Genomic DNA, 27,700 nt, shown 5'->3' with positions numbered 1-27,700 from the left:
GTTCTTTAGCACCTTATTGATTGCAGCTAATGCACTGCAGTGGACTGGAATCCAGATTTATTTCCTGTCTGTCTCAGTCTTTAGATTGTGATGCCATTGGCTAGGAATGCCCAGGGCCCTCGGTCTGCACTACCTGTGGCAGCCCCCAAGGACATTTCCCCAATGAGAACCAACGTTCTGGCTGGGGTGGCCCTTGTGGGTCTTGTTATGACTGCAAGATGCATCTCAGCAGCAACCATCAGGGAACTTAAAAGAAAAGTCCTGATAATACTCACAGTGCCTGGAGGGTAAAGGTCACCAGCACCGACAGCCCTGTGACAAGGGGGAAGAGAGAAAGACACAGAGAGAGAGAGAGGCGCTCCTGGGGCTCTACCTTACTGGGGTTGAGGGTGGGGTCGCTCGTTATTGGTGAATTTAAACCCTAACAGTGAGAATCAGGGAGCAGGAAGGGTAAGGTGGGAAGGTGGGGTCACTCAAGAGGTCAGTTACCTGGGTCACTCAGGGGTCTCTAAAAGGGGAGCTCCAGGGTACGTGAGGCTGGGCTTCTCGTCTAGGCCCGAGTAGGCATCACACAGCTGGCAATATGCTTATTCCATATGGATGTGTGACATGGATGCCATGGCAGTCCAAAGCTTGATGTCAGGCACTTAGATTACACTCAAAAAACCTTGTTGTCAGGCATTGACACTACAAGATTGCTTTATTAAAAAGGTAACTATGACAACTAACAAAGAAACAAACAAAACCTTATAATTGGCCCAACTATGACCATACACTGTCCACTGTAATTCTTTACACTATGTCTAAAATTCCTGTGCATCATCGTTAACTCCTGAGAGCATATCATCAGTATAGAATGGCTCTACTAAACTTTAGAAACCCCATTTGCCATTTTTTTTTCACATTTCAATAATGCCTTCATTTATTCCAATAGTTTTCTAAAACCTATATTTTATTGTTAAATATCCATTTAGGCCAAAGTTGATTTTACTCTTACATCTCCAAAAGGTAATATTAAGACCATTCAATGAAGATGTAGTTTATTCAAATTACCTCTAAACAAATAAAACTTCTTCTTTGTAAAAACACAAGTATGCATGGGCAAAATCAATGATGGAAAACATAATGTGATAATAAATGTTGCATGTAATTTAAACAAAGCATTATTATTTTGGGCAGCCTGTTAATAGACTTCTGTGAAAATATTTAAATTGCAAGTTTTTTTACTTACACTGATGCATTTACAGTTGTATTCCAGGATTTACTGGAAAAAAATGTGAGAAAGTAATTGACTACTGCAGACTTTTCACCATCAACTGTCTGAATGAAGGATGGTGTTTCAATATAATCGGAAAATTCAGAGTAAGTAATTTAGTACGTGGCAAAGTAACTTAGCACCTCAAAATGCAACAGCTTCTGTCAGTCCCTATTTCAAATGCTTCTATTAATATAAGCCAGAGAAATATATCCTTTTCTGTATATTTAAATATGAGTTATATAAAGTTTAGTACTAGAGGTTTTTAACTTATAATAATTATGTTGGGAGGGCATTATTAAGTGTTTTAGTCAGGGTATTTTTTATAAAATAAGTATATAACTAATTGAGTACTGGTGATACGTGTCTGTATATATAAAACCATAGTTACTAATGCCTTCAGCTCTTGAGGCAGGTGGGAAATACAATTTGTCTGGTAGTTATTAGGGCATAAAATATATTATTAGTGGGAGTAGTTTTCGAAATGACTTTACAGAGTGTGTGTTCTACACATGGTAAGGCATATCCCACAACTCAGAAATTCCATTTTTAGGTAGGTCTATTGGAGAAAAAATTACGTTTGTACTGAAAGGGATGTGTACAAAAATTTTCACTCCAAATCTGAATCAAACTAAAGCCTATGGATAGGAAAATGGATCAATTTATCCTGGCACGGTCATACCATGGGATTATAAAGAATAATTAAAATAGTGAACATGTATTAATATTTATAAATATCAAAGTATAATGTTGAATTTTAAAATATTATTGAAAAATATATGTACATTATGATAATGATTAATTAAAATTTTGAAATACAAACAAATCCATATTTACTATGATTGCATAGTCTATAGCAAAAGTGTAAACACTTACATGAGAGTTATTTACACACACTGGCTTTACTAGAAAGACACTTATAGGGATATAGGTTGGGGAGTGAAATGGGGCAGACGGGACTTCCAATGTATCTGTAATGCTTTATTTTTTTTAAATTAACTTTTAGCGAATAAGGATGGTAAGATCATGCTGTTAATTTTACTATTTTCTCTACTTTTCTGGGTTATAAAATATTTTAATAAAATATTTTGAAAAAAATGTGAATCCAGCTTATGGAATGGACCATGGAAAAATATATATGTGTACTTTTGCAAACATCCTAAAATATAATAATGTTACTATACAAGAATACATAGTATAAGAACATAACATTTAGCACCTATAATACGTTTGGCATTATAGTGTATCATAATGGTTATTACCTCATTTGATCTTCACGTAAATCTCATTGCATTTTATAGAAAAATAAAATGTCTACTGAGCTTTTGAATATGTCCTCAAGTTCACATATGTCGATGGGGATGGATGAGGCATATTGGAAAGTACTCCGACTCCAGAACACATACTTGCAAGCACTACACATATCTATGTTCAATATAAGGGATGTATTACCATTTCTTCTTCCTTTACAATGTACCTACCCTTTCCTGAGTAGCAAAATGTCTAGTTGAAATGCCTCTCCCATTTCAGTTTTAATTTATTTTATATTATCCTGTTTATGTTTTGGATTTTGGTTCCTGTTTTGTTTCAGGATAGTCTCTGAGTATTTATCTCTGACATTTATGTTTATGTTTTTCTTCCTCCACCACCGATTTTCCCTGGGAGGTCTCACCTTTGATAGGGCTTCAACAATTATCTGTATGTTATTGACTCTAACTCCAATTTGAATTTTTCTTTTAAGAAATTTAACTAAACTTTTCATCACCTTGCAGACTCTGCTTTCTTTCTTTCTTTTTTTTTTTTTTTTGGGTAATTCTAATTTAAGTTTAATGACTTCCATTAGATAAAATATTAGCAAAAAAGGAATGCTATTGGCCTGGTTAGTTCTATTTTCTTTTAACTTATAGATTTTTAATGAATAGCCATGAGATATGTATATCAAACCCCTTACTGCTATTTTTCCTATCTTTATATTTTATTTCTTTTACATACTTTATTAGGTTGATAAGAATTTCTAATAACAGGTGAAGAGAACTGTGCATACATTTGACAATTTTAGGGGGAAAGCAATCAGACTTTGACTTGTACCTTTAGATATTTGGAGATAGCCTCTATCAGATTGAAGAAGTTCCCTTTGATTCCTAATTTACTTAGTTTGTATCATGAATGGTTGGTGAGTTTTGTCAATTGCTTATTCTGAATGTCTGAATGTAGTTAGAAGATCATACCATTTTTCTTTTGTAGTGTGTTAATATGGTAAAATATAGTAACTGATTTAGAATTCTGAGTAAATATTGCATCCTTAAGAAAACTCTTTCTTGGTCTTGAGACATTTTATCTATTTCTGTATTCAACTTATTACTAAAATACTTGTATTCATATATTAATAAAGAATGCTTAAATTTTAAATAATAAATAGTATAATAATATATAACTATTAAAATAATAAGACTGTACTTTTATTTTCTCATAGTGTCTTTATCAGATTTTAGCATCAGGGTTAATGTAGCCTCATAAAATGAGTGGAGATTTGTTCCCTCCCCCTGTATTACTTGTAACATTTTGTGTATAATGGACTATTTCTTCTTCAAATATTTGATGGATGTCACCACTGAAGCATCTGGCCTGGGAGTTTTCTTAGGGGGAGAGTTTGTGATTATAAGTTTAATTAATTTGACATAGGACTAGATTACTCAGATTTTTTTCCTTCTCTTCCTTACCAGTCTAAAAAAGTAAGTAAATGAAATAAAATATAAAGACAGAAAAAATAGCAGTAAGAGGGTTCGATATACATATCTCATGACTGTTTATTAAAAATCTAAAAATTAAAAAATATAGAATTAACCAGTGAGTTTATCTAAGAATAAACAATAAAATTATGAAGCTCCTAGGGAAGAAAAACAAGCAGAAAAACAAAGGCTACTCCTCATGGCCTTTCACTGAGCAAAGGACACAAAACCAATTGATTGGACAAGTTTAAAGCTTCTGCTCTTCAAAACATAGAAAAATGGCAACTATATGCCAAGATTATCAAACTGAATTTTCATTAAAAGTAAACATAATCCAGGTGTTTATTGTTTACATGAGACAATCAAAATATAATGTCTTTACTGAAATAAAATGATGGGAAAAGATATATCAGTGTAATACCAATAAAAAAAATTGGTGATGCCTATATTAATTTAATGTAAACTAGACTTTCAGGCATAAAATAAGAAATTTATGATGATTTTTAATAGCATAATTTCAATTCATGAAGAAAATACAAAACTTATAATGCTGTATATACTTAAAAATATCTTGTGTATAAATATTAACATATGTATGAAAAATATATAGGGGAATATTGACGGACCTTAAGGAGACATGCAGAGTCTCGCTCTAGGCCAAAATCTTATGTGTGACCTTTCACCCTCAACCCTAGACAATTAGGAGGCATTGCCCAGGCAGGCCTCGTGGGGGAAGTGGCCCACCTTGGACTGGGTGCCCAGCCAGTGCTCCACAGTTGCCTGGAAAGAGTTACAGTCAACACTCAGCCATGCTCCAACCCCCCTCAGCCAGGCTCACATACATTTTATTCTCAGTCCAAGCCCATTTCTTTGTGGGGCACGAAGGCCTCAGCTGGGACAGTCCCAGGAGCCTCCAGGGAGACCTCCTCATGGAGGGGCCTTGGCTGAGAGTTCTTCTGCACACCAACTTACTACTTCTCCACCCCTAGCCCTGCTTTCTCTCTCCAAGTCCAAGAAAAGTCAAAAGACTTTTGTTCAGGATCCTTGGTATCCTTCCCATACCACATGGAAGAATGAGACAGCGTTCTCACACGTATACAGGGAAAATAGGACTTGATATAAACCCAATGCATGGCAATTTAGTAGAATGTACCCAAGGTTTTCAATCCATAATCAGTCAAAATCTAGAAATACCTGAAGAAAACAAGATTACATCAAACATGTAGGAAATATTCACTATATTGTTACTTATTTTAGAATAAAAATAATCAAATTAAGCAAAAAATAGCTAAAAATTATAATGTACCCATATAATAGAATATACATCCAATTTAGTCTATACTTTTGAAGTGTATCGTGATTTTTGGAAAATAAATCAGAATGTTTAGTAAAAATTGGCTGTATTAGTCTAACTACAATTTGGTTATGTATAATATGATATTAACTGCTGCTCATAACAAAATAAGATGTTGTTTATGAACTTTCTGGGTTGTGGGAAAGGTCAACAGTCATGGCAGTTCTGCTCCTACAGCAATCATCCTCCCAGAGTGCTCAGACATCTGAAGAGGTTGTATATCAGGCAGGATAGCATTCAGGGGAGGAAGCGAGTCAGATGGTACAAAGTGATGTAGCGTCTGATGTCTTCCATCTCCATAATCATTTAGGACTTTATAAATTTTAATAAACATGAGATTTCCCTGGTATATTTGAATTACTTTTATGGAAACATGAAGTTTCTGAGGTCTGTGACCTGCGTGGTCCAGGGACAATTAATACACACGGAGACAGAGAAACAAGGAACCAGAGAGAAGTGTGGAGAAGAGGGTTTGAGGATTCACAGAGAGGCTCCGAGTTAATCCCGGATGTAAGGAAAGACCAAGATTGATCGGAGTTTTGATGCCAGTGGGGTCTGGATGATATTTGTATTATACAGATGTGTATATAGGATAAAAGGAAATAAACCAATAATTTGACAGTGGCTTACTCCAATTAATGAGATTAGACTAAAATTATAATCAGAAAATTATTTATTTTGATTATTCATTTAATTGAAGTAATATGAAGAATAAGGCATATCTGTAATGACTTTAAGATTAGGAAGTTTATATTAAATGCAACATGCTGGACAATATTAGGGGTAAAAAAGCCCATAGGTCGGAACATTATTCATTCTAAGCCATGCTCTTCATCATGGGTTAAATGTCTCTATTTTCAATTCAATTTCTTTCTAATTGAAGTGGCATAAAGATTGTAAACTTTCTCATTGAAATTGTAATGAAGAATTTCTAATCAAGCACTTTCACAATGTCAATTGCATTCTCAATATTAATAATATAAATGCCCTCATGATAAACAATTGTTACTTTACAATTGATAGTCAGATTTCTAATAATCACTATGTATGAATAAATCATTGAAAAAATTGAGTTCATAGCAAAATAACTTACTGTAATTTTCATGTTTATAAAAATGAATAAATGACAGCCACTAAATTAAAAAATCTGATTGGCATTATGCACATTATAAAGTAAAAATATAGGCGCTATGCAATTACATACTATTTACACTGCCTCAGAGCAATGACTCAGAATTTCTTTTCCTTAGACTTTCAGTGATTTACTAGTAAATTTTATTTTATTTTTAATAGTTAATACACATAGTTAGAACCACAATTTCTGGTTTGTGTCTATCCAAATACTTTATAGCTTCCTGATGTTATGACAGAATTGTTGGTTGCTGCTTGTTATACCATTAAAGAAAATGCCCCAAGAGGTTTGTACACAGTCTTTTGTTTCTCTTCTTTTACAACCGGTTCAGGAATACAGATAGAAGGATGCAGTTTATGTTTTATCTCTTCTTTGTGTAAGTCCTTATAAGGCTTCATTGGCGAACCAACAAAGAACAAATTTTAAAGCTTATCTAGTTTAACATTACCATCTGTTTTATTTCTCTCTTCTATTTCCCCTCTCTAGTTAAATCTTTTTTTTAACAATTAGTTTCCACAAGCGTGACTTATGCAAACTCACACTGAAAAAAGTAAATCTCCAATTAGAATTCAATATGAGTACAACTTGCATGTGTTGTAGAATTTAAAATTCTAAAATTTAGTTTCAACAACAGAAGGTCTAAACAGAATCTCTCTCTTTCTCTCTCCCTCTCTGTCTCTCTCTCTGACTCTTCTCTGCCTGCCTGTGCCTGTGTCTGTCTGTCTGTCTCTCTCTCATACACACACACACACACACACACACACACACACACACACACAGAGATGAATTTGAAGGCTCACATAGTTAGACTTTCCAGCGCTAGATTAAGTAAGTGTTTAACCAGAGGCTTAATTAATCCTATTTCTTCTAGTTCCCTCTAAAACACCAATAGTGGCCTTTTTGAATTTCCTAGAAGAACCCAGGTGTGCTCTTGCCTCAGGGCCTTTGAATTGAATATTTTGACCCAAATGTCTGATTTGTGGGGTTCTCCATTCTGTTAGGCCTTTTCTCAAATGTTTACCTTCAGGGAGTCCTTCCCTAGATGCCCAATCTAACATGTTGAAGTTTTCCAGGCCCATACATGTCACTTCCTTTTTCTGTGGTTCTTCTTAATAGCTGTCACCATCCAGCTTCCCAGATAACAATAGAGTTCTTCACGTCGCTCTTTTATTATCTGTCAGACTAGAGTAAACTGAACTATAAGCTCTATGAAGGTAGATCTCCTTGTTTCTTTGCATATGACTAACCTTCTTCCAGAAAAGGCAGCAAAATTTCAGCAAAGGCAAGTCAGGCCAACTGGAGTGGATAGGAACCTTGAAATGTGTCTTCTATGTAGGAAAAGCCCAGATTCCATAAACTAACAGGAGACCTTTCTCTTAATAATGCAGTAGTCAATGCCAGCCCAACATAGGGTTGGGAAAGAGATGCATTTGGTGAAAGGTGGGAAGAATTATGTGATAAATAAAACAACTCTCAATAATTTGTATGTAAAATATCTTAAAAGTCAACAAATCAAAGAAAGAGGTGTTAGATAAGCTAAGTATGATATGAACACTCAAAATATTAGTTTTGAGCACATACAAAATATGACAAAATCTAAAATTCACACTATGATCTGCTACAAACTCCAAAACGACCAAAAAAGCTGACATCATTTCCTATTGGCCCAAGAACCACATTCCAAGTTTCCAGCCAGATGAACACACCAATATTTTCATTCCTTATCAGTCCTCAGAGATACTCTCTTCAGGTTTAGGGACTGGATTGGTAGTTGTCATCATTTGTACCAAGACATCCAGACATCTGTGGAAAAGAGTAGTTAAGGTCAAAAACAAGAGATCACCAGAGGAACCAAGTGCAATTTTGCCCACTAGGGGATACTCGGCAACATCTAGGAACATTTTTGTTTGTCACAAATAGGGGTCTTCTACTGATGTCTGGTGTAGAGGCCAGGTTTGCTGCTAAGCATTCTACAATGCACAAGAGAGTCCTCTGCAATAAAGAAATATCAGATCTAAAATATCTATTTTAAAGGAATGTATATATATATTCCTTTCCATTGTGGTTTATCATATGGTATTGGATGTAGTTCCCTGTGTTATACAGTAGGACCTTATTGTTTATCCATTCTATATATAATTGTTTGCATCCGCTAACCCCAAACCTCAATCCAACCCTCCCCCACCCCCTCCCCTTGGCAACCACAAGTCTGTTCTCTATATCTGAGTCTGTTTCTGTTTCATAGATAAGTTCATTTGTGTCATATTTTAGATTCCACATATAAGTGATATCATATGGTATTTTTCTTTTTCTGACTTACTTCACTTAGTATGATAATCTCGAGGTTAGACAGATTTCTCGATGGCTTCTGAGTGTCCTTCGTTAGTTGTGTAATTATTCCTGCTCTTGTTCAGATTCTTGCCAGGGAAGTTGGCTCCTGCCTAAAATAGTTTTTGACAGAGAATAGCATCCTCACACTAGGTTTTAGTTATTAAGTACTTTTCATCAGTGTATGTTACTTCTTTATTCTAGTTCTTCAGTATATTTTAATCATTTGAATCACTGTCATTTTAAATAAGTAAACAAAAACTATATACTTTGACTTGAAAGAAATTTTTCAAAGAACACAAGAAAATAATCTTTCCTAGGTTTCATGTTTAAGCAATTTTGAAATGGTTTTATTGCCCTAAGGTTGTTAGTTACAAAAAGTGTTAGAAACTTTTTGATGATTAGACTCACATAGTATTATCTGGGTAGTCTTGACTTTGCCTTCCTAGGCAGCAAGCAGTAATAAAGCAACGAAAGTTTCCAACTTAGAAGGATTAATAGAAATTAAAGTTACCACACAGCTTTTATTATTTGTCAAGAACTTTGTGTACAGGAAATTTACAGGTGTCTTAATAGTAGTTCTAGGACAAAAATAGAAATACTCAGGAATTAGTGTTTATGTCCATGTCACATCTATGTGCAGTTGTAAATTAATTGGTTTACAATGAGTAGTACTTTTTAATTCCACATGATTTTATTCATTAATTATAATAATTAACACTAGCTATATAGTAGGAAGAAATTTAAGAAGGATTTAAGTAATGAATATATTCAAAAACTTCTCTCACACTTTTAAAATTTGACTTGATTCATTTCATACCCTTATCCATTTATAAGAGCAAGAATGGAGAAGTTATAAGCATATATTTTATCACTTCTCTTGTTTATTTTCAGCAGAATTTTTATATCAAGTGAAAAAGTAAATGAAAACACCTTTAGAAGAAGTGACAGCTTAATTCATCTAAATTAGTGCAATTTCTGTGAATGGTTGAAACGCTCACATTTAAAAGAAACAAATGTAAATACTTTAAATGCCTCAGAGAAACTAAAGATGCCAATATGTCTTCATTAATTATGAAACAGAAAAACGAATAGAAAAAAATCATGCTTGAAGACATCTTTACAATTTAAAAGTCACCGCTTAAAATTAAGAAGAAATCACTGGTGAAATTACTTTTTAAGGTGTAGTTGGTTACATGAATCTCATTCGTATCGTGTTTTGGACCTTTAGGATGGTTACTTTCCTCCCTAAATGCTCATGGTCAGGAGTTTGTGCCATAATATCTGTAAACAGGTGCATCAGAAGTATATGTTAAATAAACCAAAGGCATAACTTTCATAAACAGTTTCTGGGAATCCAGCGTATGGTTGGCTGAATAATGGCACCCCAAATAAGCCCTTGTGTACTCCCAAGAACCGACGAATGTTATCTTATATGGAAAGAGAGACTTTGAAAATGTGATTGAGACAAGGATCTTGATATGAGGAGAGTATTCTAGATTATCCAGATGGGCCTGATTTAATCACAAAGATTCTTATAAGAGGGCTACAGAAGAAGTAAGGGACAGAGAAAGTGATGTGATGACAGACACAGAAATTTGAGTGATTTTCTTTGAAGATGCAGGAAGAGTCCACAGGCCAAGGAATATAGGTGACCACTAGATGCTGAAAAAGTCATGGAAACAGAGTCTTCCCTTCTTGCTGAAACTCTACCTCTGTTCACCGGTGCCAAGTAGAAATGCAGAGACAGAGTTTTGGGTGAAGTAGAAAACAGCAGTTTTATTGCTTTGCCAGGCAAAGGGGGCCACAGTGGGCTAATGCCCTCAAAGCTCTGTACCCCACCCTGGAGGGGGTAGTGAGGAGTCTTACAGTGTTCAAGGAGCAGGGCGTGGTCAGCTCGTGGACATTCCTCTGATTGGTTGGTGGTGAGGTAATCAGGAGTCGGCATCATCAACCTTCTGGTTCCAATCAGTCTGGGGTCTACATGCTTGTGGGCAGCAGACAGTTAACTTCTTCCACCTGGTGGGTGTTTAGGTAACTGCAAAACAGCTCAAAGGACATGGCTCAGAATATTACCTATAGTCCTTGAGGAAGAACTAAAGGTCCTTGACTTTGTTTAATGGCTAAAATATTATTTTGTTTTGCTTGACTGTTTTCCTTTCTTTCTGCGTTATCTCAATTCCCTGATTAAATTTATTCTTTGACTAAAGATTTTCTACAGGCAAAAGACAGGTGGAGGACACGGATTGGGGTCTATTCTGGGAAGGCCTCATAGGTCCTGCTCAGTTACACCCTCAGAGCCCTCCTAAACCTTGACTTGATCCCTGTAGGACAGATTTCAGATATCTGACCTCCAGAAATACAAAGGAGTAAATATTTTAAACTACTAAGGTTATAGTAATTTACTACAGCAGCAAAAAGAGATAAATACACAGAGATTTCAAGAAAATTTATTTTTAACACACAAATAAATATGCTAACTGAAAATGATTAGAGAAGGTCTCTGAGTCATAGTCACTCAAAGTTCAGGTTTATTAATTAGTGTCCACCAATGATGAAGAAGGATTGTTTTCTCAGAGTGCAGAGAGAGACAGATCCACATATACTTAAGCATATTTAAGTAGACTAAAATATATGAAGTCTTTTTCCTATCTCCTTTCCTCAGCTCTTCGTAATCTTTTTTGACCTAAATCTGTGATTGGGCAGAAAAGGGAGTAAGAATTGAAGGCGGACGGATGACCACTATAGAAATGTTGTTGGTAAAAATAGGTGTGACAGTATTTTGTTGGTTGTTCCCATTATATTTTGAATAGGTTTACTATTAGCAAATCTGAGTCAGTCTCTAATTATTCTTGCATCTGTTATGAGAACCAAGAAAGGAATTTACTTCACTGATTCTTTGTCAATAATCAAATTCCTCAGCCATGTAGTCACCTGAATCTTAACTCGTTTTATCTTTCTAGCTGCCCTTCACAAAGTTAGTATGTCTTTTGGCAAGCAGTTTGTCTCAACTCACAAAAATTCCTCTGACAATATGCTGATGACTGGAACTCTTAAAATCAGGTGCAAATTTTAATTACATAATTGTACCCAAAAGGCGTGATATCACCTAGTTAAATTTTCATGCAAAGAAAATTAAAATTGCTCATTCCATTTGAACTGTGAATCAGGAAATATAAAACAAATTTCAGTTTTAAAAAATTAGGTGCCTCCCTTCTTCTTACTCCACAGCATTCTAATAGGCCAATCATGTACTTTTAATACACGTTTTCTGTCTCTTCAGTAATGATGTTAAGAGCTCACTGGTGTCACCCAGGATGAATGAGCTAAACTTTAAATGACCCTAGTTGACCCAGAGGAGCACATTGTCCTTGAATTCCTCATTAAAGCTCCTGATATAAAAAGTAGATAAAAGAACACCTGAAGGAAATGTAAAGTTACCTAGAATCACCCCCAAAGAGAAGGTTGCCATGTTGAATTTTGGGATTTTTAATTTGGTTCAACTTGGTCTCCTTCATGATGGCCAAGAGTTAAAAAATGTCTTAAACTCATGTCCAGCAGTGAAGTGAGCTATTTCAACTCATGCCAAATTATCGTAGTTTAACATTTTATTCATTTTGTATTTCAGTATTATTAATCTAGCACATCTATAATTGTTTTCTACTTAATGATTAATCAAATACATAGATTGATTTTTAAATATTTCTCATGCAATAAAATTTTCTAATCATTTAAAAAATTATTTATAGACAAAATCATTTAACCAGGTTTCTAAGGGTAGAAGTTTTGCTTTTGAAAGATTGCCTCAATATGTCTGAAATAAAATAAGTAAAAACATTTAGTAGATTATGTTTTGAGTCAAAGTCTGAGGAAATCCTATGTTACTAGTTATTACCATAGCATTAATTAGCAGGAATACCCAACTGTTGCAGACGTGTATGTAGACAAAATCAGTATTCATATATTATAAGAAATCATTTTAAAACTTGACTTATAAAGTAAATTTTAAAATTTAAGAGTTAGTTTGCGAAAACAAGTTTAACATTTAAGTTTCTGGTTGTAAAAATTGAAATCAGTAAGGTAAAGACTGAGTATTCATATATATTACTGGTCTTTTAGGGAAATATATTCAGTTAGATATACACTTTTACAGGTGGAAAAGATATTTGACACAAATACTACATTTACATATTTATGTAAATAGCAAAGTGCAACCACAGATGAGTTGAAATAATAAAACAAAATGCTGAAAAACTTGATTTTGTATTAAAGCAGATGAATGATTAAATATTAACTAAGTTTTTAACTACTTAAGCAAGTAAAACATGATATTTGAGTCACTCTCAGCTTGTTAAGTATGTACTCTCCCTGGGATGGCAATCTTATCAGAAATGTTTGACTTTGCCATGAAAAACAGTGTCAGTTAGAAAACTGAAAATGCTGTGGAAACAAAGGATATATTTTTAAAGGAGTTGACAAGATTGTTCTTTCTCCGGAAGAGGTGAAATTTAACTACAGCTAAAGAAAAAGCATAGAGTAAATATGTTACCTTGAAAAAGAAAACTGAAGCTATTTAATAAAATAATTGTTTGATTTAATGTATACCACTATTGCAAGAAGTTTACACTGCAAAGTTTAATAAGGATGTTGGATTTCTACACTCATTTATTAGGTCACAAATAAGACAAATGAATGTTATCTAGCCTAAGGGAAAAAGAAATGAAGATATCCACTGAAAAAGGGGAAAGAGTTTTAAGATTATTGTAAATGGTAGAGGTAATCATTTCTCCACTCTCTAATACTATCGAATACATTTCTGAAATTGAATGATATTTGGCATTCAAAGACATAAAATGTATGAGACACAACCACTGTGTTTAGTATCATGGCAAAGACATTTTTAGGCTGGCAGCTGGAAGTTGATTTAGATTGAAGACAGTCAGACCTATCTGATACTTTTTTGAGACTGATTCACTGTTTGGATATTAAAGAATGATTCTATTCTCTGAAGATTTTCCATGCCTTTTCTAATTTTCTTCATTTAATTTAAAGCTATGGTAGGAGTTTAATAATGGACACAATACTTAAGAGATTTAGTAACAAAAGTCTTTCAGAAGGATAAATACATTAGAGTACAGGATAGCCTTGGGCAGTTGGGCAATATTACCCTTTATCCATACTCATTTATAATACTGATATGGAATAATTTTAACAAAATTTATACATTTAAGAAGGGGAAGGAAATGTCTCCTACTAAGTAAACATTTGTAAAGTGAAATTTTATTATATATTTGCACATATGTTTATATTAAATTTATATTTATATACTTAATAAATATATATTTATGTAATTTATTTATATTATATGTACTTATATACTATTTATAAGTTAAATTTTTCTTCACTCCCAAACAGTAAAATATGTGTAAGCATACTTTTTTCATGGCTTTATTGACTTATAATTGACATATAACATTGTGCATGTTTAACATGTACAGCATAATGACCTGATACACGTATATACAGGCATACCTCAGAGCTATTATGGGTTTGTTTCCAGACCACTGCCATAAAGCTGAATATTGCAATAAAACAAGTCACACAAATTTTTGGTTTCTCAGTACATATAAAAGTTATGTTGACACTATACTGAGGTCAATTAATTGTGCAATAGTGTTATTTCTAAAAAACAATGTATATACCTTAATTATAAAATACTTTATTGCTAAAATAAACGGTAACCATCATCTGACCCTTCAGCGAGATGTAATCTTTTTGCAATAGTAACACTCAGATCACTGATCTGAGTTCATCATAACAAATATAATAATGATGAAAAAGTTAGAAATATTGTGAGAATTACCAAAATGTGACACAAAGATGTGAAGTATGTGAATGCTGTTGGAAAAATGGCGCTAGTAAACTTGATCAATGCAGGGTTGCCACAAACCCTCAATTTGTGAAAAACATATATCTGTAAAAACATAGTAAAGTGAAATAAAACAAGGAATACCTGTATTGTGAAATAATTTCCATGATAAGGTTAGTTAATACATCCATCAACTCACATATCCACCATTCCTGGGTGGTAAGAACTTTGAAGATCAACTCACTTAGCAACTTTCAATACACAATAGAATATTGGTAACTATAGTCACCATAGAGTGCATTACATCATTACATCTCCAGAACATAGTCATCTTATAATTTGAAGTTTGTGCATCTTGACCACCTTCACCCATTTTCCTCTCTCCTCCCCACCAGGCAATCACCATTCACCTCTATATCTCTGAGTAGCTTGTTGATATTTTTTCATTTATATTCCACATATAAGTGAGCTCATACAGTATTTATCATTCCCCATCTGATTTATTTGAGTTAGAAAAATGTCTTCAAATTTCACCCATGTTGGTGCATATAGCAGAATTTCCTTCTTTTTAATGGTTGAATAATATATATGTATTGTTATATTAATATATATTATTATTAATATAAAATTATAAAAATAAAACTAATTAATATAATAATTATATAATTAATCAATTAATATATTATTAATAATAATACACATAAATTATCAATATTACACTATATATTGTATATCATACAATTATTTACACTATATTATATTTTAATATATTACATTATAAAATAATATATTATATTATAACAATGGCATATATGATAATACATATAATTATGTATAATTATATATAATTTTTTACATATTATATATGATACACGATATATAATATGTAATTATATGATACATTATATATAATATATAATTATATGATACATGATATTTAATATGTGATTATATAATACATCATATACATTACATATATTGTATGTTTATATAATATTGTATTATATCATTAATAATAATTTATATGCTATTTATAATATTTATCATATAATATGATTTATATGGTAATTAATACAAAAATATAACATAGTATGATAATGTATATTATAAAATATATGTATATGTGTATAATAAATTATTATATTTTTATGTGTATAGTATATTACACATTATATAATATATATTGTATAATATATTATATATTATAATAGTAATATGATATTATTTGATATATAATAACATCTATGATATGTATATGTGATATATATGGTATATATGATATATGTTATATAATAATATAATATGATATGTATTAATATAATTATATTAAGTATATAATAATATATTATGTAGAATTTTATATTATTTATAATTACATTATATATGTTATATATATTGTTATATTATATTATATATTATACTATAATTATATATTATTATACATTACAGTTGTATATTATAATATAAAATAATATCAGATACATAATTACATAAGATATATACTATATCATATATAAAATATAATATTATATTTAATAATACTATTATACATGAATTATTAATTATTATTTAATTATTTATTATTATTTAAGTAATTATTAATATTATATAATTTTTATATATCTTCTATTATATAATATATAATAAATCAATGATATATATAATTTATATAATTTATATAAATATAATTATATATAGTATATATTATATATAATTAGATTAATTATATAAAGTTATGTATAATTTTATATAGATTATTAAAATATATATAATTATATATAATACTTATTTCATAATTAAAATAATTAACATATACTATATGTTATTATATAATATATTATACATATAATAATTACATATTTTTATTATATAACAATATATGATATGCAATCATATTATACATATAATATTATGAGGTTATATATTATAAATATAGATATTAAATGATAATATAAATAATATATATGCTGCATGATATTATATATAAAATCATATAGTATTCATTATATATTATTTATTATTAATGTACAATATATACTATATATATTATATATATTCTTTTAATGGTTGAATAATATATATGTATATATATTATTCCACATCATCTTTGTCCATTCATCCATCAATGGACACTTTGGTTGCTTCCATGTTTTCACTGTTGTGAATAATGCTGCAAAGGACATGGGTGTGTACATATCTCTTTGAGATAGTTATTTCATTTCCTTTTTATATATACAAAGAAATGAGTTGCATGATGGTATGGCAGTTCTATTTTTAAGTTTTTTAGGAAACTTTATTTTGTTTTCCATAGTTGCTGTACAAATTTACATTCCCACCAACAGTGTACAAGGTATCCCTTTTCTTCACATCCTCACAGATGTGTAATCCTATTGAGGATTTGCATTTTCCTGGTGATTAGTGATGCTGAGAACATTTTCATGTACCTAATAGCTATTTGAATATCTTCTTTGTAAAAATGCCTATTCAGGTAACATATCTATTTTTAAATTTGATTTGTTTTTTAGGTATTGTGTTGTATGAGTTCTTGATATATTTTAGATATTAGCCTCTTATCAAATACATGGTTTACAAACATTTTCTCCCATTCCAAAGGTTGTCTTTTCTTTTTGTCTAATGTTTCCTTTGCTGTGCAGAAACTTTTTCGTTTGATGTAGTCTCACTTGTTTATTTTTGCTTTTTTTACTGTTCACTTGGGATCATATATATGAAATCATTGCCAAGACCAATATCAAGCAGATTTTTACCTATATTTTCTTCTAGGAGTTTTTGTTTGCTTGTTTGTTGCTTTAAGCCATATTTAAATATTTAACTTATTTCAAGTTAAGTTTTATGAATGGTAAATATTGGGGTCCGATTTCATTCTTTTGCTTATAAATATCCAGTTTTCCCAGCATGATTTATTGAAGAGACTATCATTTCCCCCCGAATATTCTTGGATCCTTTTTCAATTCTTAGTTGACCATATATACATGGGTTTATTTCTGGGCTCTCAATTTTTTTCTATTGGTCTATCTGTCTGTTTTTAAACCATTGCCATACTGTTTTGAGTACTATAATTTTGTAGTATAGTTTGAAATTACGAACTGTTATGCTTCCAGATTAATTCTTCTCTTAGAATTGCTTTGTCTGTTTGGGGTCTTTTGTTGTTGCACACAAATTTTAGGACTATTTTTCTATTTCTGGAAAAAATTTAAAAAAGAAGGCACTTGAAATCTTCATAGAGATTGCATTGACTCCACAGATGGCTTTGGGTAGTTCTGGCGTTTTAATAATGTTAATTCTCCAACCCATGAGCACAGGATATATTTCCACTTACTTGTGTCTTTTTAAATTTCTCTCATCAATGTCTCATAGTTTGCAGCATACAGGTATTGATCTCCTTGGTTAAACTTATTCCTAAGTATTTAATTACTTTTGATGCTATTGTAAATGGGATCTTCTTTATTAGTTATGATAATTTATTGTTAGTGTATAGAAACACAACAGATTTTTGTATGCTGATTTTGTGTCCTGCAACTTTATTAAATTTGGTTATTATTTCTAACGATATTTTGGTGGAGTCTTTAGAATTTTCCTTATATAACATGTCATATGCAGACAGATACAGTTTTACTTCTTCCTTTCCAATTTGGATGAATCTAATTTCTTTTTCTTTTGTAATTGCTCTGGCTAGAACTTCCAGTAGTATGTTGAATAAGAGTATTGGAAATGGGAACCCTTGTCTTGCTTCTGATCTTAGAGAAAATCTTTCAACTTTTCACCATTGTGTTTGATGTAAGCTGTGTGCTTGTCATATATGGCCTTTATTATGTTGAGGTACATTTCTTCTGTACACAATTTATTGGGAGTTTTTATCACAAATTAATGTTGAATTTTGACAAATACATTTTTTATGTATCTATTGAGATGGCCATGTGATTTTTATCTCTCATTCTGCTAATGTGGTATATTACATTTGTTGATTGGCATACATTAAACTATCCTTATATCCCAGGGATGAATCCCACTGGATTATGGTGTATGATCTTCTAATGTGTTTTTGAATTTGGTTTGCTAATACTGTGTTGATAATTTTTGCATCTATGTAGCATCCTTGTTTAGTTTTGGTATCAGAGTAATGCTGGCCTCATAAAATTATGTTGAGAGTGTTCCCTTCTCTTCTATTTTTTGTGAGAGTTTGATAAGTATTGGTATTAGTTCTTCTTTTTGTTTGGTAGAATGTGAAACCATCTAGTTTGGGAAATTTCTTTTTGGGGAAGTTTTTGATTGCTAACTCAATCTCTTTACTCTTTATTTTTCTGTTCAGATTTTCTATTTATTCATGATTCATTCTTGGTCAATTTTACATTTCTAAGAATTTATCCATTTCTTCTGGTCTCTTCAATTTGTTCAATTATGAATGATCTCCTATGATTGTTTTTAATTTGCATCCAATTTATTTACAGTCGTAGTGTCACCTTTTTCATTCATAATTTAATTTATTTGAGTCCTCTTTTTTTTTTTTTTTATTGGTTGGTCTACCTAAAATTTGTGAATTTTGTTTATCCTTTCAAAGAATGAAATCTTAGTTTTGTTAATCTTTTATATTGTTTCTTGATTCTCTATTTTATTTATATATGCTGCAATCTTTATTATTTATTTTCTTCTGCTACTCTTGTTCTTATTTCACTCTATAGTTCCTTGAGGCATAAAGTTAAGCTGTTTATTTAATATCTTTCTTTTTCTTGACTTGTGCGTTTATTGCTATACACTTCTCACTTAGACCTGCTTAGACCTGCTTTTGCTGCATCCCATAAGTTTTGGTATCTTGTGTTTCTATTTTCATTTATTTCAGGATTTAAAAATTTTACCTTTTGATTTCTTCTTATGAACCATTGGTTGTTCATGAGTGTGTTGTTTAGCTTCCATATATTTGTGGAAAACAGTTTTTATACTGTTATTGATTCTAGTTTCATACTTTGATGGTCAAAAGATACTTTATATAATTTCATTCTTTTTTAATTTGGTGAAATTTGTTTTGCAACCTAACATATGATCTATCATAGAAAATGTTTCATGTGCACTTTGAAGAGTGTTCCTGTTATCGTATGGAATATTCTGTATATGTCTGGTAGATCCATTTGAAGTATAATGTTGTTCAAATCTACAGTTTCCTTATTGATTTTTCTGTCTGGATCTATCCATTGTTGACAGTGGGGTGTTAAAGTCTCCAAGCATTATTGTATTGCTATTTATTTCTCCTTTTAGTTCTTTTTATATTTGCTGTATATATTTACTCCAGTGTTGGGTGTATAAATATTTATAAATGGTATATCTTCTTGATGGATTGACAGTATTTTACAATAACTGTCTTTGTCTCTTTTGACCAATTTTTGCTTAAAGTCTATTTTGTTTAAGTGTAGCTACCCCTGCTTTCTTTTGGTTACTGTTTGCTTGAAATATTTTTCCCCATCTCTTCACTCTCACTGTGTGTATGTCCTAAAAGCTAAATTGAGCCTTTTGTAGGCAGCATATCATTGGATGTTTTTGAACTTTTTCTGTGTGAATTCATCATTGCTTTTTCAAAATCACTAAATTTCTTTAAACTAGGTAGAATATGATATTTTACAAATAAATAAAATGTCAGTGATATTTTAGTACTAATTCAAGAAGAATGAGTGAGAAAAAAATGGTACTGCAAGGAGGGGTTGTGACAAAAACAATACAATTTCAGATTCATAACATTTTTACACTTCAGATTTCTAGTGATTATATATCTTTAGTGTTAACTGATTAAGAGTTGTACCAATAACATTTCTATTGCAGAATAAAGAGGAGATAAAAAATAAAATAAAATGATTTTAAACCAAATATATATGTTTATGTCCTGGCGTTGTGAGAACTGAGGTGTATGATCTTTTAAAAAATCTCATAATTGTTGTCTTTTTATCTGAAGTTTAGAACAAAATATAAAAGGACTTTCTTTATCAAGGCTGTTGAAAATTCACAAATGAATTAGACAATGCTTTTGAACTCATTTGAACATATATATGGCAAAATGGTCTCTCTCTCTCTTTCTCTCTCACACACATGCACACAAACACAGAGAGAGAGAGCGACAGCACTGAGGCAAAGGGAGAGAGATGTGGTATCCTTATTATTAGTATCTTCATTATGTAAAGAAAAATTTCTATATTTTTAACACAGTTTCTAAACCCTGGCATAAATGCTTACATAGAACCATCAGGGAATACAGATGTTGTAAGATAGGTATGAGCCATGATTTGGGGATACAATTTCTTTGAAAGAGAGAAGTTTAAGATGCTTGTACAGCACAGGAAGCAGAATATCTAAAAGAAATCATTATCTTGCCTAAGAAATATAGCTGTTAAAATAACTCAACATCTAGAGCTGTTTTTAAATCCTCTTCATACTATCAATCAAAAATTTTTCCCTTTATAAAAAACAAAAGCCTTAAGAAAGCATCATCAAATGCTTTCAGCACATGATATGTTAAATCAGTTAGTTAGGGTTATAAAAGTACTATGAATATGTATTTTTTGTCAATCAAGTAAAAGTCACAAAACTTTGGTATTGCAAAATATGCTTTTACTGATGTAATATATACTGACATGTGATATAAGAAACAGATTGCTTTCCTTTTTATGGACAATTTCTTGATTCTCCTGCTTCTTTTTACTGTCATTGTGAAACTACTTCATCATTGTCTTAATTTCACTGCTTGCTTACCAAAATTATGCTTTCACAAGCTTATGAAAGTTCAAAGTTAATTCAAGTTTAGTTTTCTAATATGTGGCAGTTAATTAGTTCACTGTCAACAATAAGATATGTGTTCACTTTCAAATGAATGTTTGTATATCCCCACCACTGGCACCCCACTTAATTCCAAAAGAAATAGTACAAATGCTGAATTGTTTGCTGTTTCTAATTTTTATATATAAACTTGGAAGTTACCTACAAGATAGACTGAAACACTGCTTTTCCATGTATATTTTATTAGCAATTTATAAACACCTATAGTTTACTGTAATAAATGTAATATTAATGTTCTTACAGATATGTGAGCTATATACTTTATAAGATTATAACCAACTTAATACACTTATAGATATTTCATATTTGAAACAAACATCAGCAAATGAGTTTAGTCTCACCTCTAGATAGAGAAAACTTTTGATAAGTGTGTTAGATAGGTTATGCTGTGATAATCCCCTACAAACATGCATATTCATGCACACACAAACACACACACTTCAGAGGCTTAGAACAACAGAATACCATTTTTCTCTCTCTCATGACATGTCTGCTGCAGCTCTGTTCTTCATCTGCCTTCATTTCAGGAATAATACTTTGAGTATATAATCCATTTAGGGCAGCCAACCATCCCAGTTTGCCTAGGACCGAGTGCCTTCACTGGACATAGGGATTTCAATGCTAAAAAAATTAAGTCCCAGACAAACAAGTGAATTGTTCACCTTAAATCCACTCTGTCAATGCAAGTGAACCCCTTTTATTTCAGGGGAGTCATATTTCTATTTCATGGATGAAGGTTGAAACTTATGAATGTTGAAAAAGTAGATCTGGGATGTCTGGAAATAGATCTTCTAGACAAGCACAGATTTTCTAACAAATATTTGTTACTTAATCCATGAATTAAATGGGAAATATATAATAGTATTAAAAATAAGGTAAAGTATTAATTCCAACTATTTGTATTAATTTTTTAAAGTATTAATTCCAGCTATTAATTTGGGGAGGATTAAAACATCAAATAGCTAAATGATTATTTTCTTGTAAATCTTTGAATCCCCTTTGGTCCAAATAAAATTGATAGAGAAAAATTCGTATTACCTTGGCACCTGGGGTCACTGTGGAACTTCAGGTAAGTTAATGACAGAGAGGACTATTAATTCTATTGGAAATTAATGTCAATGTAAAAAAGAGGTCACTTTAGAGTAACTGAATTCACAAAGACGCTGATCTTGTCATACAGATGCTTCTGAATTGTTAAATTGTCTGTCTATTTAAGTTTATGAGAATTAATAAAATAGTGTTTTAATGGGCAATAAGTATTATGTGAGTCATCATGTCCATGTGAATTCAGAATGACTGATTTCCTCCATTAATGGCGTTTTCAAAATTCATACTCAAAAAGAAAAGAATCAATTTATTGAAAACCATCTTACTTGAACAAAGTAGCACTATGCAGAAAAATGTTTATGAATTCATGGTCAAATTGTTAAATGATTTTCCACAAAAATATCGCATTATTAAAGTGTTAACACTTGTTTAACATCCTCCTCCATATGACAACTATTCCTAAGGAGTATCATCTGGAAATATGGTTTTTCCAATAAACTAAAATGAATCCACCAAAATGCAAATCCACCTCTTCTAATAAACAAGAAGACCTACACTATATTTTCATGTTTTATATTTTTACTTGGCTGCTAGAACACTCAGAGCTATTCAGAGTTGAAGTTTTAGTTTACTTGCCTAAAAGCCTCCACTCTTCAGTCTCACTATTTTACTTTACTTCTGTTCTATTCATGTGTTTTCATTTATTTTCTTGTTGTTGCTGTGGAGTGTGTGTGTTAGTATGAATTCTTACATGAACACACAAGTCATTGACTGAGGTCACCTTTAGAATAGACCTATATCATGATACTTCCTAACCTTTACATATGGTCTAAGGAAATAAATTGCTAACACTCAGGTTGCTGCCAGACACAATTTTCTGTGTTGCAATAATCTATATATAGTAATAAAAGCTCCAATTTCCCATCCCAAATAAGTTCTTGTAAACCCTAACTTTGTTTAGAGACAGGAAACCTTCACAGTGTCCTTGTTCAGGATAGAAGGGTCTAAAGATGGATAAATTGTTCCGACTTTCCTTGAAAACTATCATAGGGAGCTTTGGTTTTTTATTCAGATAAATCCTGAGTCCTATTTTGTCTCCAAGTAACATTCAAACTAGCAGGATGAGCACCATAGCAGCACTGTGAGCAAGGATCCATGTTATGCCTATGATTTTGCCTGGCATCTGTCATCATTAGCTGACCCCTATTTTTTACTTGTCCAACTCCCCTAGAGTTATTACAGAAGATGTAAAGTCTTATTTCTAAATGGACCCATCAATCTTGAGTTTGCCAGACAGAAATGAGGATTATACACATATATTTGGTGCAGCTGCCTCTGATATTCTTAGTTTAAAACACGCACACACACATATACAAATAAAACTAAAAAATCTAAGAGATGGCTTAGTTTAAGCTGAGATTTTTGTTTTTTTGCTTTGTTTTAAGTAAAGAGATGACTCTACTGGTTCTTAATACAAACCATATACTACTATGCTAAGTTTATTTTGTACAGTCATTAATTCAAATTTATTAGGTCTTCATATTTCTTATCACAAGGAAGATCACAAATCCACTGACAGTGAAGATTGGCTAATACCATTTGGAGAGTTTAAATTCTGTGTCTTAGTATAAAAATTATGGGTTAAAACTTTCCGTGATCTCAAGTCTTAGAAATTTATCATACAATGGTGTTCTCTTGGTAGCCACTCAATATAATGAAATGATAATTTTTTTCAGATTGTTTCTAGTCTTTAGTGTTGATTTCAGTTAGGTATATGGTCTTGTACTAATTTATATAAAGATTCATACTTTGTGTAGCCATTAGGAATTCTATTGTGAATCCAGGTAGAAGACCACCATGACCTGAAACAATTAGAACAAAGCTTGCTTAGTACAGTAATTTCATTAAAGGAAATGTTAGATGCTAGTGAGTCCTTGTGCCTCATGACTCAGCTGTGCTTCCTTCTGCCAAATTCGGGGGGGGGGGTTGTTCATTGGAAACGAGGAGAATTAGAAATGGCTTAAGATATGCCCTAAACAGGATATATGGCCATTGTCTGTCTCCAGGGTTTAAATTTATCTTATTGACTTATGTCATCCTAAGACCTCAGTAAAGTGGGATGCATTAAAACTTAATGATGGCTTGAATGTGACTTAAAATTGTTTAAATTTAATTAATTTCATTGTGGATATAACCAGATATGAATTCTGTCTTTGAAGATACTAGAGATTACTGCAGATAAATCATATTATTAGAAAATACGTCCTGATTATATTAAAATATTTTCAAATAATATATCTTTAAAAAACCAACAAACTTAAACAGTACCTTGGCATTTCATTGTGTTAATCCAAGTGAGCCACTGATGTTTTAGATGATGCATCTCATAATTTATACCATGATTATTTTTCATTTGTGAAAGAAATTATAACCCAGTAGACGGAACGTAAGGAAACATTGTAGGTTAAGGAGTGAGTCAAAGCCAAAAGAATATCACATAGGCAGTATGAACATGAACATGAGGCAAGATGCTACAGAAAGAGAAGAGAAAGGAATAGAAGGAATAAGAAGAGTGGTATATTATGTGTCTTCTATAGACTTTTTTTAAATTGGTGGTTGTAGAAATTAGCTGTGTGTTTGTATAAGCAAAAGTTTATATACCAAAACGTATTTCAGTTTTTAATCAATTTTATTACTTCCTTTTTTAGTATATATGCACTCCAGGGTGCACAAGAAATTCATGTCGATTTGTGAAGAATGCTTGCTTAATTCATCTGTACGCCTGCTACTGTGGAGCCATCAGCCATGATATTTGTCAAGCTGAATTTGCAAGTCCTCCTCAATTTAAATATGTGTGGCAAATGAAATTTACAGGTAATTCAATTAAAGTGTCTTTTTCTTTTTTTAATTTGCTTAAATCAGTTCAAAATTTACCAGGTAAGTATTCATTTTCCAATCACACAAAAGACTTTATATCTCAAAACACAAAATAAAATAAAAATGAATTTAATACTCTTCTTCTCTGATGTGTTCCTTTAAAAGATATACATATGCTTATCATCTACTACATCCCAGGAATTCTGCTTGGTGCAAGATATATAATTGTGAAAAAAACTAGAATTATCCTCTACTCTCACAGATCTAACTATTTTTTGGAGGGATTTATTGGGCAAATACTCACGATGATAAATATATAATTATAAATTGAAGTAAAATGCTCCTACAGAAAGAAACATCCTCCTATGCAAACTTATAACCAAAGAACCTGTTTAAAAAAAAAAAAAAAAGAAAAAAAAAAGGGCAATTGGGAGAGTAGGTTGGGAGGTCAGATAAAGTTTCTATGATAAAATGTAACAGAGATAGGGACTTCCTTGGTGGCACAGTGGTTAAGAATCTGCCTGCCAATGCAGGGGACACGGGTTCGAGCCCTGGTCCAGAAAGATCCCACATGCCGCAGAGCAACTAAGCCTGTGCACCACAACAACTGAAGCCTGCGTGCCTTAGAGCCTGTGCTCCGCAACAAGAGAAGCCATCGCTATGAGAAGCCTGCACACCACAAGGAAGAGTAGCCCGCGCGCAGCAACGAAGACCCGACGAAGACAAAAAAAAAAAGTAACAGAAATAAATACAGTGAGGCCATGGTAGAGAAGTTGGAGAAAGACAGCATTCTAGATTGAGGGAATTTTATTTAAAAAATAACGATGTTTCAAAATGTACAAATGTTCACAGTTATACAAGACATAAGTTTTGGAAATATGTACAATATAGGGCCTATGATTAGCAATAATATATTGTATATTTAAAATTGTTCTAAGAGGACAGATATTATGTTGAATAGTCTCACCACAAAAGGGAAAAAAAAAAAAAAAAAGCCAGAAACAGAGCAGGTGGGAGGAAATTTTTGGAGGTGATGGATAAATTGACAACATTGATTGCGTTTATGGCTTCACGGGTGTATACTTATTCTAAACACATCAGGTTGTACACATTAAATATCTCCAACTTTTTGTATGTCAATCAGACTCCAGTAAAGCACATTAGAAAAAAACAAAACAAAAAAACGCTAAGAAGTGATGATCCTTTGAAGTCCTGGCTGAAACTCTGAGAACAAGAGTAAAAATAAGATTTGGGAAAGAAAGTAATGTCCAAACTAAAATGCGGGGTTAAAATCCTTGTAGAGTTTGACACATTAAAAAAATTTAAAAAAGATCAGGCGGAGAAATAGACTGGAGAGGGGAAAAATGATAGAGTTAGTTGTAGTCATATTGTGAGGTGATGGAAAGTTCTGTTTATGAATTGTATACAAAGAGCAAGTGATAGAGGTGTCAAGAGAAAGCCTAGTTTTCTGGCTTTAACACTTGAAATAAAATAATTCCAACACACATTTGATTAAATATATTACTAATTGTTTTATACAATGGCAGCTCCTATTCAAAATCTATTTTGATGAGCATAATTTCCTGTTTGATTAATCTTTGAATGCTATTTGACTTAGCTCAAGCAAACTGATCCACATTCTTGAAATTGAACAGTACTTCAATTAATTATTTTAAAGAATATTTCCTCTGTCAATGATATTTTGGCATTATAGTTTATCAACAATCAGCAAATTAGTAAATTTGACATATCTGTTCTCAACCAATGGCTAATTTTATTCAATTGACAACAGCTGCACTTATAAGAGTACTATTACATTAAAACAGTCTTGAAGTAAACTAACAAATTAGCCTTTTAAACAGGAGACATGGTAATTTATTTCAACATGATCATAAGATGGTGTGCTGGAGAGTTAACAACACTTAATGACAGAAATAGTGATTCATTAAGCAAATCACACTCAAGACCAGAAGTGATAGAAGAGAGCAGTAACTTGTTGATTATATCATGTTAGTGCAGAAAGGAACTTCAGAGGCTCTGGTATGAATACCTACTATTTCACAAATTACACAATCAAACCAAACAAACAAGAACAACTGAGGCTAGAGAAGTTACCTGAAATATCCGGGCTCAGAACAATTTAGGGATTGTGTTAGCTCAGTCGTTTTTAAACCTTGGCCACATAGTATAAGCACCCAAGGCACTTTTAAAACATACTACTGCTAGAATTCCACTACAAAACAATCAAACTGGAATTTTGTAGTGAGGTGGACAC

At 31.8% G+C, this 27,700-nt stretch overlaps 1 protein-coding gene across 1 annotated transcript in view; it reads left to right on the top strand.

The window, feature by feature from the left end:
* EYS (eyes shut homolog) overlaps nucleotides 1-27,700 on the top strand; it is a 1,820,808-nt gene that overhangs the window by 109,301 nt on the left and 1,683,807 nt on the right. Inside the window, exons 5-6 of the mRNA XM_068550856.1 lie at nucleotides 1,248-1,362; nucleotides 25,257-25,422. Coding sequence (XP_068406957.1) covers nucleotides 1,248-1,362; nucleotides 25,257-25,422 — 281 coding nt within the window. The remainder of the gene's footprint in view (nucleotides 1-1,247; nucleotides 1,363-25,256; nucleotides 25,423-27,700) is intronic.

The sequence above is a fragment of the Eschrichtius robustus genome, chromosome 9 (genome assembly GCF_028021215.1).
Source record: "Eschrichtius robustus isolate mEscRob2 chromosome 9, mEscRob2.pri, whole genome shotgun sequence".
In the NCBI taxonomy this organism is placed as follows: domain Eukaryota; kingdom Metazoa; phylum Chordata; class Mammalia; order Artiodactyla; family Eschrichtiidae; genus Eschrichtius; species Eschrichtius robustus.
Note: the sequence above shows the minus strand (reverse complement) of the source record. Positions and strands in the feature narration are given on the sequence as shown.